This window comes from Xenopus laevis, chromosome 2S (assembly GCF_017654675.1).
Source record: "Xenopus laevis strain J_2021 chromosome 2S, Xenopus_laevis_v10.1, whole genome shotgun sequence".
Classification (NCBI taxonomy): domain Eukaryota; kingdom Metazoa; phylum Chordata; class Amphibia; order Anura; family Pipidae; genus Xenopus; species Xenopus laevis.
The window spans coordinates 54,230,244-54,252,928 of record NC_054374.1 but is presented as its reverse complement, the minus strand read 5'-3'; the positions used below and the strand labels follow the sequence as shown (position 1 = coordinate 54,252,928).

The 22,685-nt window shown below is 36.5% G+C and overlaps 1 protein-coding gene across 2 annotated transcripts in view; it reads left to right on the top strand.

Annotated features, from left to right (window-relative positions):
* Nucleotides 1–9,207, top strand: part of LOC108709437 (synaptotagmin-2) — an 80,257-nt gene extending 71,050 nt beyond the window's left edge. For both annotated transcript variants that reach the window (XM_041583796.1, XM_018249245.2), the window contains exons 8-9: nt 7,142–7,275; nt 8,124–9,207. In XM_041583796.1, the coding sequence (XP_041439730.1) occupies nt 7,142–7,275; nt 8,124–8,330 (341 nt within the window). In that variant the 3' untranslated portion in view covers nt 8,331–9,207. The remainder of the gene's footprint in view (nt 1–7,141; nt 7,276–8,123) is intronic.
* The last annotated feature ends 13,478 nt before the right edge of the window (nt 9,208–22,685 follow it).

The following is a 22,685-nucleotide window of genomic DNA, read 5'->3' as shown; positions in this document are numbered from 1 at the left end:
ATTTCCCACCCTAGAAGAAAAACTTGGTATTAGACAAGGAGGTGAGTCTCTGGGTTACCTTTTAAAGTCTAGAGAGGGAGGGACTATCTGGGCTAGGGGCAGGAATGGGAGGGGCCTCCCGGGTGTAATGCTGATTACGGTAAGAATTACTGTAAGTATGAAAACAATTCTCCCTTATGTTAGACATCCATTCACTCCAGCCTTTATAGATTACATTTTTGGCTAACTAACTATATTAGAAACATTTTTTATTTTGCACAGCCTATAAATTTACCCGGTCTTTATTTTTACACTGCACTGTTCCTTGAAGGATGCCCACAAGTCAATTCCATTTTGTGTAAAATTAGCATTCTTCTTATTTTTGCACAGATACATAACTTTGCACTTTTCAACACTGAACCTAATTTGCCATTTGCTTCCCCAATTTAGATTAAATTTGCATGCATAGTGACAGCATCCTACATGGAACTTATAGGAAGCCTTCATTAAAAGTTTCTCGGGACTTCCGGGTATGGCGCCGAGGAGGAAGGAGCGCCTAGATTAGAGCTCCGTTATACCGCCAGCTGGTTTTTGCAAAAATAATCGGGGAACTCACGTTTACTAGTTTGCCGGATCTCTTCAGTTCCCTGCAGGTCTCCAGTCGGCTCCGGATTGATTTCTGTGCAGCTCGCAAATAGCTGCTGAGGGAGAAAGGAAACTGCAGGGCTTGTCTGTGTATATGGCGCCATCTTGTGGGGATTTGGTGCGGCTATAATTTAAAAACAGTGAAGCCGTTTCTCTCTGCGTTGCTGAGGTAACTCTCTGACAGAACTGGGAACCTGGAAACATATCTCTTTCTACTTGGAGTCCAGTACTATTAAAGTTAATTATTGAGGTACTTTTCTGTCATCAGTCAGAGTGGCGCGGTGGCCATTTTAAACTCAAGTATAGTGCTGGAAATGGTTTATTTGATTTGTACTGTAAGGATAAACCTATAATATCGTTTCAAGGAACTTGAAATTTGCGTTATCCATATTTGGGAACGCATCTGGAATTTTTCCCTTCTTTGTTCTGACAACATAAATGTTTTTTGTGGTGCTATTTCCACTTTCATTGAGCTCAATCTTTATCTTATAGACTAACCCTGTTAAGGGTTTTCCACACAAGTTTCCTTTCCTTTCTATAGACTTTTGCCTAAGGCCTTTCTGTTTCCCCTAACACAAAGGTTTTTTTTTTTTTTTTTTGTTTTTTTTATAAAAGAGTGAAAAAGAATAAAAAAAATAAAAACGAATAAAAGGAGCGAAAGGAAGGGTGAGAACGGTGTTAGTCGGGGGAGAACTATTTTCTGCTGTTTTTCTATTGTTTTTCAATATGGAGAAAATGAATGGCAAAATCCCTGATAAAAAAGGAAGACCTTGTAAAAGTTCAGAGGTTAACCTGCAAAATGGAAACCCTACACACATAAACACCAGTCAACTTAGTTTCTCAAGTAATGATTATATATCTATTGCAAAGGAAGTGGCAAAATTGGTTAATCCTACTATTGAAGCCTCCATCAAATCCTCAATTAACAAAGCTATTGAAAGTTTACAGGATAATCTGCGGGATATTTCAGAAACTCTTTCTTCACATGATGATCATATTAAAGACCTTCAGGAAGCTGTTTCTGGTATTCACGAGGATTCTATTTCCACTTCTAGACACTTAAAAGATATGGAGAAAAAGGTTTCTGATCTACAGCTTAAAGTTGATGATTTGGAAAACAGAGCTAGGAGAAACAACTTGAGGTTTATTGGGATTCCAGAATCGTATAATATAGAGGCTTTACTGTCACTTGTTACTAAAACTATTCCGATGAAGCTTCATATTCAAGATAAACTTCCTAACATGAGAATTGAGTGGATTCATCGCTTGGGTCCACCCAGGGATAATATGAATTCGAAACCTCGTGCTGTCATTGCTTAATTTCTAGACTATTCGGAAAAGACTCTGATTTTTCAAGAATATAAGAAAATGAATAGTCTGGAAATAGATGGGAAAAAAATCTTATTATTTCAAGATTACTCAGCTATCCTTTCTCATAAGAGAAAGGGGTTCTCCAGCATCTGCCAAGACTTGTCTAGGCTTAATATTAAGTTCTCCTTAAACTACCCTTCTAGACTTAGAATTATCCATTCTTCAGGAACTTTTGTTTTCAATGAACCTGAGGATGCTCAAAGTTTTCTTCGGCGACATAATATTTCAGGTTCTTCACCAAAGATGACAAAGTCTTCTGATTTAAGCCAAGAATCTTGTTCTTCTCAGGTAAAGAAGACTGCAAACTTTAGAGACTATACCCGCATCCCATTTAGGTCTCAAAGAAAGGATGGAAAACCTCATAGGTCAAGATCTCCCAGATCACTCTCTCCTGTTCGACAGGATCCGATGGCCCATTGACTTTGGACTTTTGATTTTTGTTTTTTTTTCAGTTTCTAGGTTTCCAGCTTTCTGTGTGTGATAAGTGTGATGCCTTCTTCCTTTTCAGGAAAAAAGGGAGTCAAACAGATTTTGATGACCCTACTTTTAGGGTGGTTTTTCTTGTTGATAGTTTTTGGTTTCTTTTTTGTTTTTATATTTTTTAATATTCTATTACTTGTTTTTTCCTTTCTATCCAATGGAGTGTTATATTTATCACAGTCTGTTATTCCTAAGTATCGTATTAAGTTAAATTCTTAACTCATGGCTTTTTAATGAGGGATTTAATTTAATTTAATTCATATGTTAAAAGAAAGAGGATTCTTAATACTTTAAAGAGACAAAAGGTTGATGTAGCTCTACTTCAAGAGACACATCTCTCTGACCAGGAATCTATTCAATTAAAAAGAGATTGGGTGGGGTCAATAGCTTACTCTCCAGCTGTTAAGAAAAAGAGAGGGGTTGCTATTTTATTTCACAAATTGTTAAATGCTCAAATTTTGCATACAGAAATAGATGATAATGGTCGTTTTGTTCTTACTGAAGTTCTTATTAAAAATAAAATTTGGAATTTCTGTTGTATTTATGCCCCTAATGACAACAAAAATTAGTTTTATAAAATGTTGACCCAGAAAATTACCTCTTTGGCTCAAGTTAGGTTGATTGTAGGAGGTGACTTTAATGAGGCACATGTTGCTTCCATGGATAAATGCGGCCCTAAATCAAAACTTTCCTTTAATAAATCCCCATTGATATCTAATTTTTTGAAAAATACTAGGTTAATAGATATTTGGAGAACTTTGCACCCTTCTGAGGTTGATTTCACTTTTTTTTCTAATCCTCATAACATGGGCTCTAGGATAGATTTTATTTTTACATCCGTAGATACTCTAAATATTGTTCAATCAGCTGACATAGGGTCAATAGATCTATCTGACCATGCACAGGTTTGGGCTGATTTTAAGATTAATTCTACCTATAAATCTTATATTCCTTGGTCTTTTCCGGTTGCTTTGTCTGAAAAACCTGACTTTGTTGATATGATTTTGAAGAAATGGGATTCTTTCTTGAAAGATAATATTTCCCACCAAAATGATCCTCTTTTATTGTGGGTACTTGGAAATGTGTCATTAGAGGTGAGATCACTTCCTTTAGGAGTGCTTTCTTGAAGAAGGTTAACAAGGAATTTTTTTCATTAAGCAAGAAATATGAAAAAATGTATCTTAATTTGAAAAAATTTCCAACATCTCATAATGCTGATAAACTTAAAGAGGTAATGGAAATCTTTAAAAAATGGAGAGATTTGAGAGATCAATTTTATACCTCCTTTTCAAATGCTAGATTTCATAGTCTTAGTAATAAACCTAATAGGTTTTTGGCCAACCTAGGAAAAAATTGGAATAGATCTTCCCATACTTTTAAGATTAAGGATAGCAGGAATAAAGTTATTAACTGTCCTAAATCTATTTCGAACATTTTTAAAGATTATTTTTTAAACATTTATTCCCGTCCTTTGTATGATAAAGATAAAAGCTTAGCTTTTTTGTCTAAAATTAATTTACCTCAAACCTCCCAGGATAAATTGAAAGTTTTGAATTCCCCTATAACTACAGAGGAAGTGATGAAAACTATTAATAATCTAAAGAAGTTTAAAGCTAGTGGTCCTGATGGTCTTCCTGCTTCATTTTATAAATCTGTTTCTATTAAAATATCCCCTTTTCTCACTGATATTTTTAACGAAATGTATCTGCATGGTAAAACTTTGCAATCTAGTATAATTTCGAATATTAAGCTTATTCCTAAAGAAGGGAAAGAGCCATTGTTAACCTCTTCTTATCGCCCAATTTCTCTGATTAACCAAGATTTCAAAATCTTCACCAAGATATTAGCGGATAGATTGGCTGATATTCTTCCTGATATTGTCTCCCCTTTTCAGAATGGGTTTATTAGAAAAAAGTCGGCAGTAAAAAATATTAGGGCAATCCTAAGTGCCATTTACTATTCTAAAAAGAATCCCATGCTCTTTAATAAGTTCGGATGCTGAGAAAGCATTTGATAATGTTAATTGGAATTATCTTTTTGATTATTGTATTTTTTTTGGTTTCAAAGGGGAGTTTATTTATTTTTTAGAGCAAATTTATTCCTCTCCTAAAGCCAGGATAATAGTTGCTGGAGAACAATCAGATCCTTTTACCTTGTGCAGAGGAACAAGACAAGGTTGCCCTTTGTCCCCCCTACTTTTCAATTTAACTATTGACCCTTTAATTCGATTTTTATATCGTTCAGACTTATTTCAAGGCATACAAGTTAATGGTAGATATATAAAAAATTTAGCCTTTGCAGATGATATACTTCTGATAGTTCAAGATGCTCAGAATTCAATAAAGAAAGTTTTCAATTTTTTCAATTCCTATAGTTATTATTCTGGGTATGTAATTAACTCTAATAAAACTGGTTTGCTTAATATTAATACTACAATTTCAAAGAAAATTCTTTTTGATTTAAAACTAAAATATCCAGGATCTTCAATTAAATACTTGGGGATTACTATTCCTTATGATATCTCCAGACTTTATTCTTTGAATATGTCTCCCCTGATTAAGCTCACTGAATCTTTGTGTGATAAGTGGCTTAACTCTTAACCTTATGGGAAGAGCTGCTTTTTTTAAAATGTTGATTTTTCCAAAGTTATCATATCCGTTACTTAATCTTCCTCTTCTTTTGAAGCATTCGGATGTCAAGAAATTAGATAAAGCGCTCTCCAGATTTTTATGGCAAGGGAAGAAGCCTAAAATTTCTTTGGTCAAGTTACGTCAATATAAACTTTTGGGTGGTCTTAATATTCCTAATTTTAGGTTAATATTGCTTCTTTATGCAGATATATTGTCGAGTGGATTTCAGGTAGGGAAGTTTATACCAATCCTTCCTTTGAATCCTATTTGGATGGAGGTGATCATATTTCTACCTTTCTTCATAAAAAATGGGGTGGCCTTCCTACTGATATTAAGAGAAACATTCTTTTACGAGACACTTTTGCTACCTGGAAGATAGTTCATAAATTACATGGTAGTAATTACCAAATTTCTCCTTTTCTGTCCCCTTTTGAACTATGTTTATTTACTAAAGCAGAAAGAATTTTTTTGATTCCATATTGGAGAAAAAAAGGTATTTCCCAACTGCTACAGTTAGTTGATAGTACTTCTGGTTCACCAATATTGTGGGAAGGTTTGAAAATCAAATTTGATCTCAATGAATGTGATAGATTAATTCATATGAGATTTCTATGGGGCTTAGATCTTATAGATAAAAATAGTGTTGCTGTTGATCAGCTTCCTTTATGTAAAGGATTTCAAAGAATTATAGAGGATCTTTCCTACAACAGGATATCATATATTACTGACTTTTGTCTTAGGTCTTCTCCTAACAATCTCAATCCCTTACAAACTTTAGCTAAAAAGTGGTCATCCATATTGAAAATTAACATTACATCTCATCATTTATTATCTTCTATTAAAACTTTCAATAAACGTATTAAATGCGAGGGTTGGCGAGCTCAACATTTTAGATTGATCCATTTAAGCTATAAGTTATCTTATTTTAATAATACAGAGGGTGTTTCACTTTCGTATTGTCCTAAGTGCAAGTCCGAGAATGTTTCTTTATATCATTATGTTTGGGAATGTCCTTTCATTTCTAAGCTGTGGATTTTGATTGAAATTTTTTTAAAAGAAAAATTGAATATTGATCTTAAATTGTCTCCTGAATCTGCATTGCTAGATTTTGGGCATTGTCTTCTGAAGGCGGTACTCCAAATATTAAGAATTTGAATAATTATAAGAATTTTGTTCATTTGGTCATTGCCGCTACTCGTAAATCCATTTTTTTATATTGGATCCAAGACACTTCCCCAGATTTAAAGGTCATCTTGTGCTATCTTAAATCTCTCTGCATTGATGAAGCAATAGGTTTTAGGTATGGTAATTTAGGTCTTAGAGAAAATTTTCTTAAACTCTGGTCTCCCCTTTTTTAAATTCTGAAGTCTGATGATAGAATTTTCATAGAACAATTTATGTATAATTCAGATGAATTATCTAAATTAGCTCATTGTCATTCTAAGACTGATTGAAGATGTGATAATTTTTTTTATATATATTTGGGTAAATATTTTATGCTTGTTGATAGAGAGGAAGACCTTATTTTATTCTATATAATTTTTTTTTAATTTAATTTTTTTTGATGAATTTTGTTATTGTCCTATTTGATGTTTTGTTAACAATGAATTGCTACATGATATTTCTTTTTATTATGTAATTGACAATTGCTTTGCTGCTCTTTGTTCTTTCTGTTTTTAAATATGCTAATAAAAATAATTGAAAAGAAAAAGTTTCTCGGCTGTGTTAATTCTGCTTTTATTAACCAATTTACCTTCCTGTGATACCAGGGGTCTGACCCAGGTGGATGAAGTGCTTGTCATTGCATGCAAAACATGGGGCAGATGACAGCAGATTGGTCTTTTTTCTCCTGTGTTTCATAGCAGGTAAAAAAAACTGTGTGCCAGTAGACTTAAATTCATGGCAGTGGATATTTATTTGATAATGAGAAGAGGATGAGGCAAATGATAGATGCTGTATACTATACCCATTAGGAAAAAATAACAAAATTATGTCAACCATAACTTGTCTTTCTTTCTTGTCCTTTTACTTTTAAGACCCTTATGTAAAGATTTATTTGATGCAAAATGGAAAAAGACTAAAAAAGAAGAAGACAACAGTGAAGAATAAGACTTTAAATCCATACTTCAATGAGTCATTCAGCTTTGAGATACCTTTTGAGCAGATACAGGTATGTTGACCTTTGTATTCGTTCAGAACAAAATTTTGTCTAACCATGAATTATTCTGCACACAGTATTTTTATCTAATATTGGTATCTGTACAATGAGCTCTAAATATCTTCTTTTGTTCCGCTTTCATTTGCATAAGTTATCCTTTTTCTGCATCAAGGCCATCTTTGGAAATTTTTCTCATATGCTTTATCTTGTAACATTCGGATCCATACTGTACAGTAATATACATTTGTTTTAAAGGGGAACTAAAGCTAGGCTAGAAATGTTGTACATTATGTTGGTGGGGCCTGATTTGTGCCTCCAAAGATGCCCCCAGTAGCTACCCATCTTCATTTCACTGCACATGCTCTGTGCTGCTGTCAGTTATCAAGCTCAGGAAGTGACTCAAAATGTACAGTACATGTCACAAATTAAGGCTAAAATATAAATAAATGAATGTTACACTATAAGGCCGGATAATACGGATAATTACTAAATGGCAGCACAGAAACCAGTGCAACTAGCATTAGCATTTAATAATCAGCCTTGTAGCATCAGCTTTTTTATTAAAGGCCAACCTCATTTCCTGCATGATAAATTGCAACATCCCCTAAGTGAGTGTCACAGATACTTTCAGAGATGGTTACCCTCTGGTGACAAGTTTGCATTAAGTTTTGCATTAAGTTCAATGTATAAAATATGACATTTTTAGTCATATTTATTTTTAAGTTCAGGGTTAAGTTCTCCTTTAAAGACCCTAGTAGTTAATGGGCTTAGGTTGCTGCCCTGCCAAGCCATATCACTTCCTTACCAGAATTCTACACACGATCATCCTGTATTAACCCACATTTATTTCCCTTCTGCAGAAAGTACAAGTTGTAATCACTGTTTTGGATTATGACAAACTGGGTAAAAATGAAGCAATTGGTAAAATCTTTGTTGGATGCAATGCCAGTGGAACTGAACTCCGACACTGGTCTGACATGCTGGCAAATCCACGACGCCCAATTGCCCAGTGGCACCCTCTCAAACCTGAGGAGGAAGTGAACATTGCATTGGGGTCCAAGAAATAAGAAATTCTTAAACAAACACACACCTCCCTGCAGATTAAGGATTTAATAGCATCTTCTACCCACCCTGCTTTTCCCACTACACTGCAATCAAGATGTATTGAGGACAAAAAGAGCAGCATTGAATTGGGCCTTTTTTTTGCTTGCTTAGAAGTGTTTTGGACTGCAAGAGGCAGTAATGCATTTATGGTTATGATTTATTAGTTTGGAGCATTTTCTTAAGGTAACAAAGTCCCTGAACATAATCAAAGACTGTTGGTGGTGAGAAGGTTCTACAAAATCTTGTAACCTGAAAAACTCACAAGAAACATATTAATTCTAGAATAGAGAAAATATTTATTTTGGGACCTAAATTAAAGATAAAAATTGGGCTGCTTCCAAAGAAAACTGACATATTACTTATAAGCCAGATATTATTGGGAAAATCTCTTGTAGAAGAAACTGCTGGAAGAGTACACCTGATTTGAAAACTATTTCTGCATGTAAATATTTGTTTTTCATCATGCAATAATATAAATCTAGATTTTCATACAAGCATATTTTATTTGGAAGACATTATTCTAGAAATGTTTTAAAGCATCTTTAGTTGTTTATCTAGTTCTTTGTAACAGAAGTTTTGAAATCCATTGGAAGGTGTATCCAGAATTTTATGAAATGTATGAGCAAATGGTTGCAGCAGATTTCTGGGAAAGGCAAATATCAGGCGACAGGGATCATTGTCTTGTCACACAAACCTGATGAATGACCTTTATTATGTAGATTGCTTCATAAGGGACAACGATCCATATTTCTTGCAACTAGAAAACCTCTTTAAAGGAGAAGGAAAGGCTGAGTTTACTTTGGGGTGCCAAAAGTTAGGCATCCCAAGTGATTGTATATACTTACCTGAAACCCCGGGCCCATGGTCCTATCAGCAGAAAACTGCACCGGTTCGGGGGTTCTTCCAGCGAGCTTTCTTCTTCTTCTTTCTTCAAATTTCCTGGGGCAGACGCATGCACAGTAGAACAAAATGAGCAACTTCTTCATTGTAAGTTCAGCTTTTCACGCTATTGCTCATGTGCACCCGCATAAAGAAAGAAGAAGGAAGCGATTGCTCCATGGTGCTCACTGGAAGAACCCCCCAGATTGGTGCAGTTTTCTGTTGATAGGAGCACCGGCCCGGGGTTTCATGTAAGTTTACACAAGCACTTGTGGGTGCCTAACTTTTGGCACCCCTAAGTAAATGGCCTTTCCTTCTCCTTTAATGTAATATCTTTGACTGTAAGATGTACAAAATCTAATGTCTTCCATTACTCTGTAAAATGGGAGACAGTGTTATAAGAATGTATTTTTTAGAGTATATTGTTTTTGTTACTTATCTATTCTTGGTGTATTTGTCTTCTTCAAATGCAAGTGAGGGATTTTTAGATGTTCAGATCTTTAAAATCTTTTGTCTTCCATTCTTCTGTAAGCAGTAGCCACTTGGGCTGTCCCAGGCAAGCAAGGCAATATCTGAGCCCTTGCAGTCTTTTAAAGGGCCTGCACACTGGTCATGATGGGGCAAGAGCATTTGATTGAGTGTGAGCCTCAAGATTTCTCAAACAAACAAAATGGTGTCATGTATAGTATGTGATGTCAGAGCCTGTGAGAAAGCTGCTCAGCTGCAGTTCTCCAAAATCTGGTGACTTACACTTTAACTGAATTCCACAATTCCACATTAAAAAATAAAACTCAACCCTGTAAATGCAGTTGTATCTGAAACTTAAGTTTTATTCTCTATTTCTGCTAAGTATGATTTTGGCCTGTTTATGTTGCTTTTCTAATAAGAGTACTAAGTATTTGCATATTTATAAATATCTGACCCTAACATGACAATTGAACTTTTGGGTTTGTTCCATTAGAGATTTGAGATAATTCATATATAAATTTAGTTTCCAGCAGCAGAGCAATATTAACTAAGGGGCCAATCACTAACTTCGAGTGAAGGATTCGAAGTAAAAAAACTTCGAATTTCGAAGTGTTTTTTGGGCTACTTCGACCATCGAATGGGCTACTTCGACCTTCGACTTCGAATCGAAGGATTCTAACTAAAAATCGTTCGACTATTCGACCATTCGATAATCGAAGTACTGTCTCTTTACAAAAAACTTCGACCCCCTAGTTCACCATCTAAAACCTACCGAACTCAATGTTAGCCTATGGGGAAGGTCCCCATAGGCTTTCCTAAGTTTTTTTGATCGAAGGATATTCCTTCGATCGTTGGATTAAAATCCTTCGAATCGAACGATTCAAAGGATTTAATCGTTCGATCAAAGGAATAATCCTTCAATCGTTCGATCGTACTATCTGCGCTAAATCCTTCGACTTCGATATTCGAAGTCGAAGGATTTTAATTCCCAGTCGAATATCGAGGGTTAATTAACCCTCGATATTCGACCCTTGGTGAATTGGCCCCATAGTGTACATACCCACAGTCATTTTTACTTTAGTGTATCACATTCCAACACATAGGAACACAAGTCTACCTTCCCATGTAGCACCAACAATTAGTTTTACTAGTTTGCTGGGAGAAAATTTGGAAATTAACAAAATATGAAGTCTATGGACACACACCTATGTTACAAAAAGGCAACATCTATTTCATAATATTAATTGTACAAACAGAGATCCTGTTAAGTTATTCCTAAGTTATTTCTAAGGGCTTCAAATGTAATGCAAGTTCTAGTTGAACTTATCACTTCATAATATGTTGCATTTTAAATATAGTTGTAAAATAGTAGTAATACATATATGCCTTTAGAAAATGTCAAGAATACAACTGAGAAAGTAGATCACTGGCTGAATGGTTTGAGAGGAAGAGTGGAACACTAGGTAAGAGCAATAGTAAAGAACTATTATTCCACCTATATGTAACAAGTAACAATTTGTTAACAAAGTAAAGACAGTTAGAGATTCTTGGTGTAGTGTTACACAATTATACTCTATGTAGCTCCAGTTTTTACTAGAGATCTAACAAAATATTGTTATTTTCCCAGTAAACTAATAATAATAATATTGTTATTTTCCCAGCTAAAATGTTATAACAATACATATAACAATACATATTCATTATCTATTGACTATGAAATGTGATTGTGCTCAAAACATACATTTTTCAGGAGGATAGCTTTACAATATGATTGATACAGAATATTAATATGAAGAGGACTTATGGGTATATACCACCAGACATTACAGGGCAAGGAAAGGTGAATTCAAGGTCTAGGAAAACAGTAGTACCTCACTATCTCTCTGTGGGGCAAATTCACTAAGATGCGAAATTGCGCCAGGCGCAACTTCGCCGCACTTTGCCAGGCGTAGTTTCGCCAGTGCTCCGCAAATTCACTAAAATCCGAAGTTGCGCTCAGGGGTAGCGTAAGGTTGCGAAGTTGCGCTAGCGTTGATTCGCTATGTAAAGCGAAGTAATGCTAGCGAAGGCTAATTTGCATACGGCGCGAAATTCAAATTTCAATGGAGGAATATGTATCAGCACTACAAATGCCTAGAAAACCTTCAAATCAGCAAATAAAAATTTTATTTTGCCCTACACATGTGCCCACTGTCTAGGTAAGTTGCCATGAGTCAGGAAATGTAGGTGGGAAGGAGGGGAGCCCCAAAATTTTTTTCGATCTTTTTCAGCCTATCACCCATAATGTAGAAAACACGCCAGCGTTTTTTGGGACTTAGAAAAATTTTTGCCTTTTTTTCAAACAATCCCTATCTACTCTATTGCGCTTCGCCAGGTCTGAGGTGGCGAAGGAAGTCTAGCGTAAAAGGTAGCGTTCAGTATACTGCGCAAGTTAGTGAATTTGCGTAGTTACATCGCTAGCGAAACTTCGCCTGGCGTAAGGGTGCGAAGTAACACTAGCGAAACTACGCCAGCGTTCGTTAGTGAATTTGCACAGTAACGAAAATGCCAAACGCTAGCGAATTAACGCTAGCATTCGGCGCTTAGTGAATTTGCCCCTTTGACTTATGCATGCACAGTAAAATAACATTTTTCTTTGCATATTGTTTTTTCTGATGTCAACATTTCAAAATTAACAGTGTTCCCAAAAGTGTAACTCTGTCTTCAAAATTTGATGTTTATAACAAAAACATGCAAACTCAAATTCCTTTTAAATTGATAAATTGGTGTTATTCACAAAAGGTAACCCCAAAATAAATAAATGCATTGTATGATTGGACAATTTAACAATAAAACAAACAAAAACTAAGATGACACTAAATTAAAGGAACTGTAACACCAAAAAAAATGAATGACAATATAATGTACTGTTGTCCTGCACTGGTAAAAGCGGTGTGTTTGCTTTAGAAACACAACTATAGTTTATATAAACAAGCTGGTGTGTAGCCATGGGGGCAGCCATTCAAGCACAGGATATACAGTAGATAATCCTCTTTTTTTTCCTTCAATTCCTCTGAACATAACTGTCTTTTACAATCAATTTAAAAGGTATCTCTTAATTCAGCTTCAGAGCGCCACTTTTTCATGAGATAAAACATATATGGGGTTATTTACTAAAATCTGAAAATTTCTCATTATTTTATTAAAACCACTTCAACCAAATTCCCATCCACATTTTTACCTTATTTATCAATAAATTAACTAAAAAAAAATCTGGTGCTGGAAAAGACTCTATAAAATCGTGAAAAAAATCCAAATCATATTATTTGCTTACGATTTGATGCCCGAAAACTATCGTACAAAAGCCAGCGCAGATCATGATATCTTCCAATTGTAAATGGGACATCTGCCATTAGATTCTACATGACCTTGTCAGATTTGGGATTGAGAACTTTTAGCAGCCTCGATAAATTTGAGTCCCCCCTCCCCAAAAAAATGGCGTCTTCCCCTTCCCTCTGACCAGAAAAAATAAGAATTTAGTAAATAACCCCTATGTGTTCTCCTATATTTTTATTTGACCCAACAAAGTTAAGCTGCTTTATTGTGGCCATTTGTACTTCAGGTAGACTGTCTCACTAATCATTTGTACAATTTCCTTGCTGTCTGAAATGTCTTTACAAATCAAAGGTCATTTCTGTCCTCTTCCTTCATAGCGTTTGATTCATTAGTAAATAGTAGCTATTTTGGAACCTACTGAACACATTTCATGACTTTGGCAGAAATGTAAACAACTGCTTTCTAATGGACTGCATTAAAAATATGCTTTGAACTGTACTTAGTTTATAGTCAGCAACCAGACATGCTAAGCTGCTGTGGAGAAAACTAGATGGGGGCAATTTATTATCTGTTATTAAACTTACTGACAGCCTGGCTTAAACAATTTCCAAATCCTTCCTCTCTTTTTTGTGTGACCTGGTCAGCATACATAAACTAAGTATTAAATGGTTAGAATGTTGATATTTGTAGAATTTTGTTAAACTGTGTGGATAATCAGCTATGCAGCATGCATCTGAACTAATGTAGCCCTTCAGACAGTGGCGTAACTCATGGGAGGGCCTGCGGGAGCTTGGTGAAAATCTATGTCCTTGGTAGTCTCCACTGATCCTGTGTGTGTGTGGGGGGGGGGTCGTGGGTGACCTGCTATTATGCTCCTGTCGTGACACATGACCATCCACACATGGGAGGATTACAAAGGGGGCCTGAAAATGTTTTTTTTACTCTCCTGCCTTAAGAATGGGAATGTAATGCCATTCTGGTAAGTATGCATTAGTGCACAGAAACCCACTTTGCATACAGCATTTGTTTGAGTTTTTTTATTTATTAGCAATTAATAGTATGAATTTCAGCTGATGCCTTCGTTAAAGGGATGGATTGGCAGTCATAAAAAGATACATTATCCAGAAAACCCCATGTCCCGAGCATTCTGGATAACAGTTTCCATACCTGTATATAAATATATATAATCAACATTCCCCTTAAAATAGTTACTTGTAAAACAAATACTTGCGCATGATTCAGTAATCTGAAGACCTCTGTGTTCATTTTACAGTTTTCTGGTGCAAGCAGCCCACATTTTACAGCACTTCACAATATGCGTTTATGGGACCATTTTTACTGTGTAATAAAGAATGCAGTCCATTGTTCAGTTGTGCCATTTCCAGCAAGTATGCTATCTAGACCTGCAAAGCAGATATATTTGTACCAGGTGTTATATGCAGATAACCTACAGGATCTAAAGGTAAAACTTGAGTAGGGGGCAGAATTAGATTAAAAATATTTGTTATCCTGAGTCTTGAAGAGTGCATTGTGAAGTGAAGGAAATTTATTTTTGGTGTACAGTTTGTACACAGAAAAAAGTACCAGTATTTGATTCATATGGGAAGGAAAGGGGGATCCAGCTCCATGACAGTATACCTGAGTGCAATTAATAGGACTTGTGCTGAACATACTTTTTGCTTATTGCTTTAGTGAAAAATCTATGGTTTTTGTTTTATGTTGGGCTTAAGTGCATTGGCACATGGGGAGCTTTGTCAGCCATGGCAGAAATGTGCTACTGGGGCAACAAATCTGAAATTGCTTTCCCACCGACAATCTCCATTGCTGCTGGAGGCAAAGCATTTTCAGAAGATTTGTCACCCATGGTAGAGCAGAATAATTTGAAAGCGACAAATCTCCCCACATTCCACTGCCCTAACAGGGCAAACAGATAACTAGAAGCTTCTCCATGATTGGTACTTGTAAGGTAATTAGGTTACCAGTTCACAGGTAAACCCCCTCCTGCAAAACAGTCATTAAAATAACAGGTGAAAGCATGTTTAGCACAATCTATTGCACTCAAGTTGAACAAAAGGGATATAACTGTTGTTATTTTAATATTTGTAAACTAAATTTATTGTTGTGGCATCTGTCCTATATTATACTTTGAGCAATGAATGACATCAGACCCATGTTTCTTTCAAGCTATAAAGGGAATTAAGGAATGCCCCTTTGAATGAAAATTACTTGAATGGCTCTGAAAGACACTCAGGGGGTTATTTATTAAAGTCCAGTAAAACACCATTTTTTTAGAGGAAAAAAAATTAACATTTCTCATGATTTTTTAAACCCAGATGTTGCTAAAAGTCAGAATAAAAAAGTGGTTTCATGAAAATAGTGAGATATTTTAGTAAATAACCCCCTACATTTACTGAGGATGCACTGGCAAACACTTCTAAACTGCTAATTGTGGTGTGATGGGGTTAAACTGACCATCGTTGCTGTACCAGAAAGGGGGAGCATTCATATTTGTGAATTGAGTATTGTTGATCTAAAGTACTAAAGCAACTGTTTTCAAAAAAAGAAAAACATATCTGTGGGTTGTGTATCATAGTGCAGAATCATTTATGCAACTTTATACTTATATATGTGAAAGGTTAGCACATGTTTGAGGCAAATGTACACATACAGTACTAAGCCATACATTTCAGGATTGATTTTTAATTTAAATTCCTTTTTTTGTCAATTAAATACATTCTGTAATGTATAATGTTATGTACAATGTATTTGTAAAAGTTACTAATTTCCCGAGTGCCATTGGTGCCTAGCATAAACACTAAACATTCTGAATAACTGGTGCTGTTTTCTGAGGTTGTACATTTTGCCATGTTCTCTGATCTGTGCAACTTTAACTTGACCAGGCTTTATCTAGCCAGTTACAGAAATTGTTTTTGTGCTCTCTTTCTATCAGTAGTTCACATTTCTCTTATTTCATTTATGCTAATTAAAAGCCATAGGGGCTGCAGGGTGTGTATATCGGATTTAGAAGGGGAACTTGCAGGTATTTGATGGGAGGTGGTTGAATAGTCTGTACATATTACGCATGAGATATTTTGTATATATGAGCATGGGGAAAGGGCGTGTTAGTGTGTGAATATGCAAGACTCATTATATCTTCAGCGTAAGTTCTTCACTTCCGCCTCTTCTCAACTCTTTTTGCAAGTTACCACAAAAAGCTGAGTAATGAGTAGCATCTTTATTATGATATCGGCTGAGTTGGCCAAACTTTTGTAAAAAAAGAAATGCTAGGCTTCCAACTAGTAATAACTTTATATATCCATATTTATGCCATAAAACATTCAGGATGTGGATGGACACAGGGTTAGACTGGGTCGACGGGACACTGGAAAAAAACCTGGTGGTCCCGACCCTTGTAGGACCCAGACCCCCTTCCTTCAGCTGCCCCAAATTGTGTGCTGCTCCTGGACCTCCCCCTTACGTGGGGTGAGGTGGATAGAGTGGGCTTGCGACTGGAGTGGAGGGCCCATGGAGGTGACTGGGGGGCCCAGACACCCCCCCCCCCCAGTCCAACTCTGGATGGACAAACTGTATTTATCTTGTGCTTGGCAGTATCGTTCTAGATTCTACAAAAGAGCCTTCCCACTACATTATTTTAAAGGCAAAATAAGAGAAGCTTATTTTTATGTATATAGAATTTTATGTTGTATATTATTGTGGGAGCAGTGAAGATGTTAAACGAACAAGTGAGAGAGTAAAGGGTCATATTATGGCTCTTGGAATTACAATTGAAATGATGCTTTTACATCTTTACTGCTTGGAAATGTTCAAGGCAGTGAAGTGGTTAATCAGACTGCTATGAATATTACTTTAGGTATGGGGTTTGTGTTAGATTTGTATTTATATTTTCAAATGTAAGCATGCTGAAGAGAAAAATAAACTATATAGAGATAAAAAAAAAAAAATATATATATATATATATATATATATATATAGATCTAAATAAAAAAATATATATAAGGGCTGTCATTTTAAGGATTTAATACAGAGGCATAAGTCTTTATGCATAGAATGATAAATGGCAATAAAACATTTATGGGGTGAAAATACAAAATATTTAATAAACAAGTGTGATTGCAGTTTTTTTAAATGTTTTCATAGGGCCAACAAAAGGGAAAATGGCAGCCCTAATATATTTAAAAGCATATCTGTATTGGGAGGGTGTATATTTACTTTTTTCTTGTGTGTCTGGTATCCTTACCTGCTAAACAGATCTGTTTCTGGACAATAGGCTCCACTACTTGCACATGTGCAGGGCTTGATTCTTCCTGCTTATCTTGGTGTTGCTATAATCCTTTTGCCATACTGAGTTTAAAAAGCCATACTTTTTGAAGTGCAGGTTTGGGAAGATAACTGGACAAAATATGCATGTTAAATGTCTTTGTCACTATATTTTTACAAACTGAATGATACGGGATTTCTGGAGGCATTTCTATGTGAGCTTTCGTTCCCTCCATTCAACTTTATGTCCAATCTTTGTGTGAGAATGTTGTCATCTTTGTTCTTTTGTAAAATGTCTCCTTAATAAAAGAATATATTGATTTAATGACTCTGTTACACCCTTAAACCCAAACAAAACGTTAAGAGTTTTAGAACTCCCTTTTTAATACACTTAGATGCACCCATAATATTGTGCTACTTTGGAAACGGTAATACAGTATATATTTTGTTAGACACCAGTTCTCAGTCAGGTGCTGTATAGCAAAACAATGATCTTGTAAAACTAAAAGTGTCTCTCTTAATAACCTTTCTTAGAGACAATATTTGTTGTTTTGGCTCTAACTTTTTCCCCTGGTAAAAGTTGTAGAGACAAATGTATTGTGTAAATTAGAAAATATCATGCTGACCAAGGGTCTTAGTATTTTATATCTCCCATAGATTATATTCCATAATTACCTATGGAAAGCAGAATAGGGAACCCCCAAACGACTATTTTTAGACTGATAAATATGAACTGAAGAAATCTGTGGCATCAGTACACAATCTGGTGTTAATTTTTGCGTCCAATTGTTATTAATCACCAATAAAGGGTGATTGCAGACAAAAGTACTGCCTATGTTCCAGCCTGTTTCAATTTCCTACATTTCAATACTAATACACAGTGGATGGTGTTTGTATATGAAACAGCAGAACAAAGAAATCATCCCACTCTGCAAACCAAGTTTTGTTAATTTTTGCATTATGATTCAATTTGCTTAAATGTATAATTCACTAAATTCACAGCAAGCAGTCACAGCTCTGTTATATGTAAATTTTTTCAGTTTGTTCCAAAGCAATCTGGAAACATAGAACCTAAGGAGTTGGCACTCTGGTGCTTCCAAAGTCAATACTGTATATTCTGCTATTTATGGCATCTGATAGGTTAATGGTTAGTGAAACTAAAGAGTTAAAAAAGAAGAAAATATGTAGCTAAAGCATACAAGATAAAATCTTTGCATTTTTTATTTTAAATGCAATCAGTGTAGAACAGCATTGAATCCATGCAAAATACCCCTGACTTTTTCATTAAAAAGGAGGCCGAAGAAACAGAAGTATCGATTCTGTGTTTAAAATTTTAGTATTTTTATATAGTTTTTGAATTATTTGCCTTCTTTGTCTTAAAAATGTGACCAAATTTCCTTAGAATATCTATCTTCTCTGTTTTAAGGTGAACATCAACATCAATATTGCAGAAACTGATGTTGAGGAGCATCTTAAAACATTTCAAAAATATTTGACTGTTTGACCAGTCGAACAAATTAACTTGAGGAAAGATCAAGAAAATAATTCTCGGCATACCGATTGAGTAGTACAAACAATATCTCGATCCAAGTCGGTGCTCTTCCTGATAGATGCACCACCACAAGGGATGCCAGCCCAGACCCATGGCCTCACGTGGGTCTCCACGTTCAAATTTGGATTCATGCACACCTTAAATTTATAGAACTAAATCTAACTCCCATTATCTCACTATTAGAAACAAAAACTGAGGCATGGTCTTGGTTCCCTTTGACTCTCATGGGTAGAATAAACCTGTTCAAAATGATCATGCTCCCAAAACCAACTTATGTTTTCAGACAAGCCCTGGTCACATTTCCCAACAAGATCTTCAAGAAGATATGATCCCTAACACTTAATCTCCACTGTCCTAGAATCTACCTCCAATCACTTCAACTTCTTACAGATCAAGGTGGGTTGGCAGCACAAACACTTTGCTTTACTAATAATAAGTAATTCTAAAACAACTGGATTTGCTGAGTAATCATTGAAGATATTTTACTACTCATCCGAGCAACTTCTTCAGTTCAACTGACTGGTGTGGGAAGTCCTCGTCATATAAACTCTTCCACTTATCCAATCACAATGGCACATTGTTACTCTTCAGAGAGGTGACATCTGAAATTCACAGGGGTATTGATATTCTGTGTAGTTACTGTGATAGGGTTAGGGTTACACCATAGTGGTGAGTATTGTGAACAGTATGGCAATGTCCTGGGAAAAAGGTTTAGAGCAAATTTCCAGGCCTGCACTGTTGCTTTTATAAAAGGGGGTTGCCTTGCTTGTGTATCTAGTGCCTCTATAAAGCAGATTTTTGAGCTCTTCATAGGAGCCGATGATTTGGGCTTTTAGGGCTGTATTTGCGTGGGGCTCCGGGAGTCCAGTTGTTTTAGAATTATTTATATTAGATCTACCATGACCTGGATGAATGAAAATCGTCATAGTCACTTTGCTTTTCTATATGGCTGCACAATTAGTAAATGCCTGGAGATGGGCAGCACTCCTGAAGTCCCACACAGCTACAAACCAGAAGCCCAAATCATCAGCTCCTATGAGGAGCTCAAAAATCTGCTTTATAGAGGCACTAGATACACAAGCAAAGCAACCCCCATTTTAAAAGCAACAGTGAAGGCCTTGACCCCCTCCCAGAACATTGCCATACTGTTCACGATACTAACCACTATGATGTAACCCTAAGCTCCCGCACCTGGCTGGAATTCCAGACCCCAACTCTGGGCCAAACATAGGATTAAATACATATCGGACATAGTAAAGGAGGGCAAATTAATGGATTTCTCCATTCCCAACAACAAATGAATGGATCTCTCTCTTCCAAACAATATGCTGTTCAGGTACAGTATCTCCAGTTTTAACACGTCATGAACTCCCGACATGGTAGCCAAATCATCAACTTGGACCCCCCAGAGGCTTGAGACCTGGATACATAACCCTGGTTTAAATAAACCTTTATCCCAATTTTATAATTGCTTGACAATGGCGGGTGGCCCCATTCTGCATAAGTTCTACAACAAATGGCAAAGTGACATCATGGGCATCACAGGGGAGATTTGGCAAGAGGTACTGGAAACCTCAACCCAGGGACTAATATGCTCCAGGGACAAACTTACCCAATTAAAAATTCTACACCAAACCTACCCCAAGCCTCCTACATAAGCTAAACCTGGACATAAGCGAGAACTGTCCCAGATGCCAAGAGGGTTCTCCAACCTACTTTCATATGATATGGACACAGGGGCGATCCTGGCCCCTCCGCCGCCTGAGTCAGCAGCAGTTGCTGCTGCCCCCCCTCCCCTGGAAATTCGATCTTAAAGTACCAGGAGCAGCATTTTTGCCGCCCCTGGTACCTAGTGGGGCGCTGCCGCCTGAGGCGACAGCCTCAACTCGCCTCATTGGCGAAGCACCCCTGTATGGACATGTCCTTTTGCCCAAAGATTCTGGTCTGTGATCACACAACAGATCAGAGGTAGACTAGACATACCAATTCCTCTGAACCCAATAGTACTTTTGCTCAATCAAGTTGAGGAATTGTCCCCAGGAAAGTAGTGAGTCATGTGAGAGAAATGACATCAAAACTCACCGTTTATAACTGATGACATCAGAACTCACCATTTATAAGGATATAATTTACAAGATATTCATGGCTTTTGTGTATTATATAGTGAATAATGTACCCCCTACTGTAGTTTATAAAGATATTATAAGTCACCGAGGAGTTATGTGACCATATAAAAGCACGAGGCCGCAGGCCGAGTGCTTTTATACAGGTCACATAACTCCGAGGTGACTTCTGATATCTTTATAAACTTCAGTATGGGGTACATTATGCATTATAATCTACAGTTTTTGCATGTCTTACATCCTGGCTTTCATGTATGGTCTATAAATGCTACACTATGTTTTGTGTCTATTAACCCTATTTGTTTTCCCTGTGTGTGTTCACCTTATTTAATGTTGTTTTTTTGTGTTTGCCTGTACTTCCTTTTTGTTTGTTCCTTTTATTTGTATTCCATTTGATTTTGTTTAGCTTTTTTTTAGTTTTACCTGCCTTGGGTGAGGTCATCAGCTCTGCCTTTAACGGATCATGAGGAAAAGCAACACGAGTGAGACTGGACACGGAGGATGGGAGGGGCAGCTGAACATGAGAGGGAGAGAGATTTTGCCATGGTGGGAGGGGGAGCGAGAGACTGTGAGGAGGAGATTGAGCTATAGAGAAGGCATAGGACAACGCATGCAGCAAAGGTATTTGTGCGCAGCATGTACTAAAATGCGTTCCGTAGGAGAGGCATCATGGGTGGGCGGAGCGAAACAGGAAACCGGAGACGGAGGGGCAGGGAGAGAGACCTGAAAGTAGTAAGAGTGACGATAGTTGAGAGGGACAGAAGCAGCGCGCCTGTAAAATAAGAGAGTTATGTGTTGAAGACAGGTGGGAGGGGGTTACGAGTGGAGAGAACGCTGCAGGGAGAGAGCAGCAGCTGCAGGTGCTGTCACTTTAAGCTTATAAACGGCGCGTTCTGACGCCAGAACGCGCCGTTTATAGGGATATAATTTACAGTCTGGTCCCATAGGGAAATGACCAGACTGTAGATTATATATATATATATATATATATAATGTACAAAAATGGACATCACTCACGAATTGTATGCGAAAGGTTATATTAATGTGAAAAAAGCATATACATCACCATATGTGTACACATTTTGTAGCGACGTTTCGAGCCAGTTTAGGCTCTTTCTTAAGCCATGTGAACAATGGTATTTAAAATCCAATTAGTCTATACAGGTTTTTAAAGTCCATCAAAGGAAGTGACCTACTGATTCTTTCCATATGCCTTGTACAGGGCTGTCACCCCACCTGCTGTATAGAACAATTAAATAGACGTTTGTAACATGTATATAATAACAAATCGTATATTTTCTTATACACACAATAAAATATCCATCTTTCATAAAAATAGATACAGGTTATAATCTTTATTCAATCCATTTGGATGTAGCGAATTTAGTTTTTTTATCCACCACACCTCTCTTTGTTTAAGTTTCAACTCACGATCCCCACCTCTTTTTAGTGGGGGCACTGTCTCCAGTATCGTGAATCTCAGCTGTTCCGCTGTATGTCCTTTCTCTTTAAAATGTTTGGAGAGTGGTAATGTCATATTCCCTGTATTAATGGAAGATCTATGTTGAGAAATACGTGACTTCACCTTCTGTATTGTCTCTCCAACATAGATCTTTCCACAAGGGCATATTATGGCGTATATCGCATATTGTGAGATACATGTATAGTACCCCCTCATAAGATATACCTCCCCCGTACCCAGG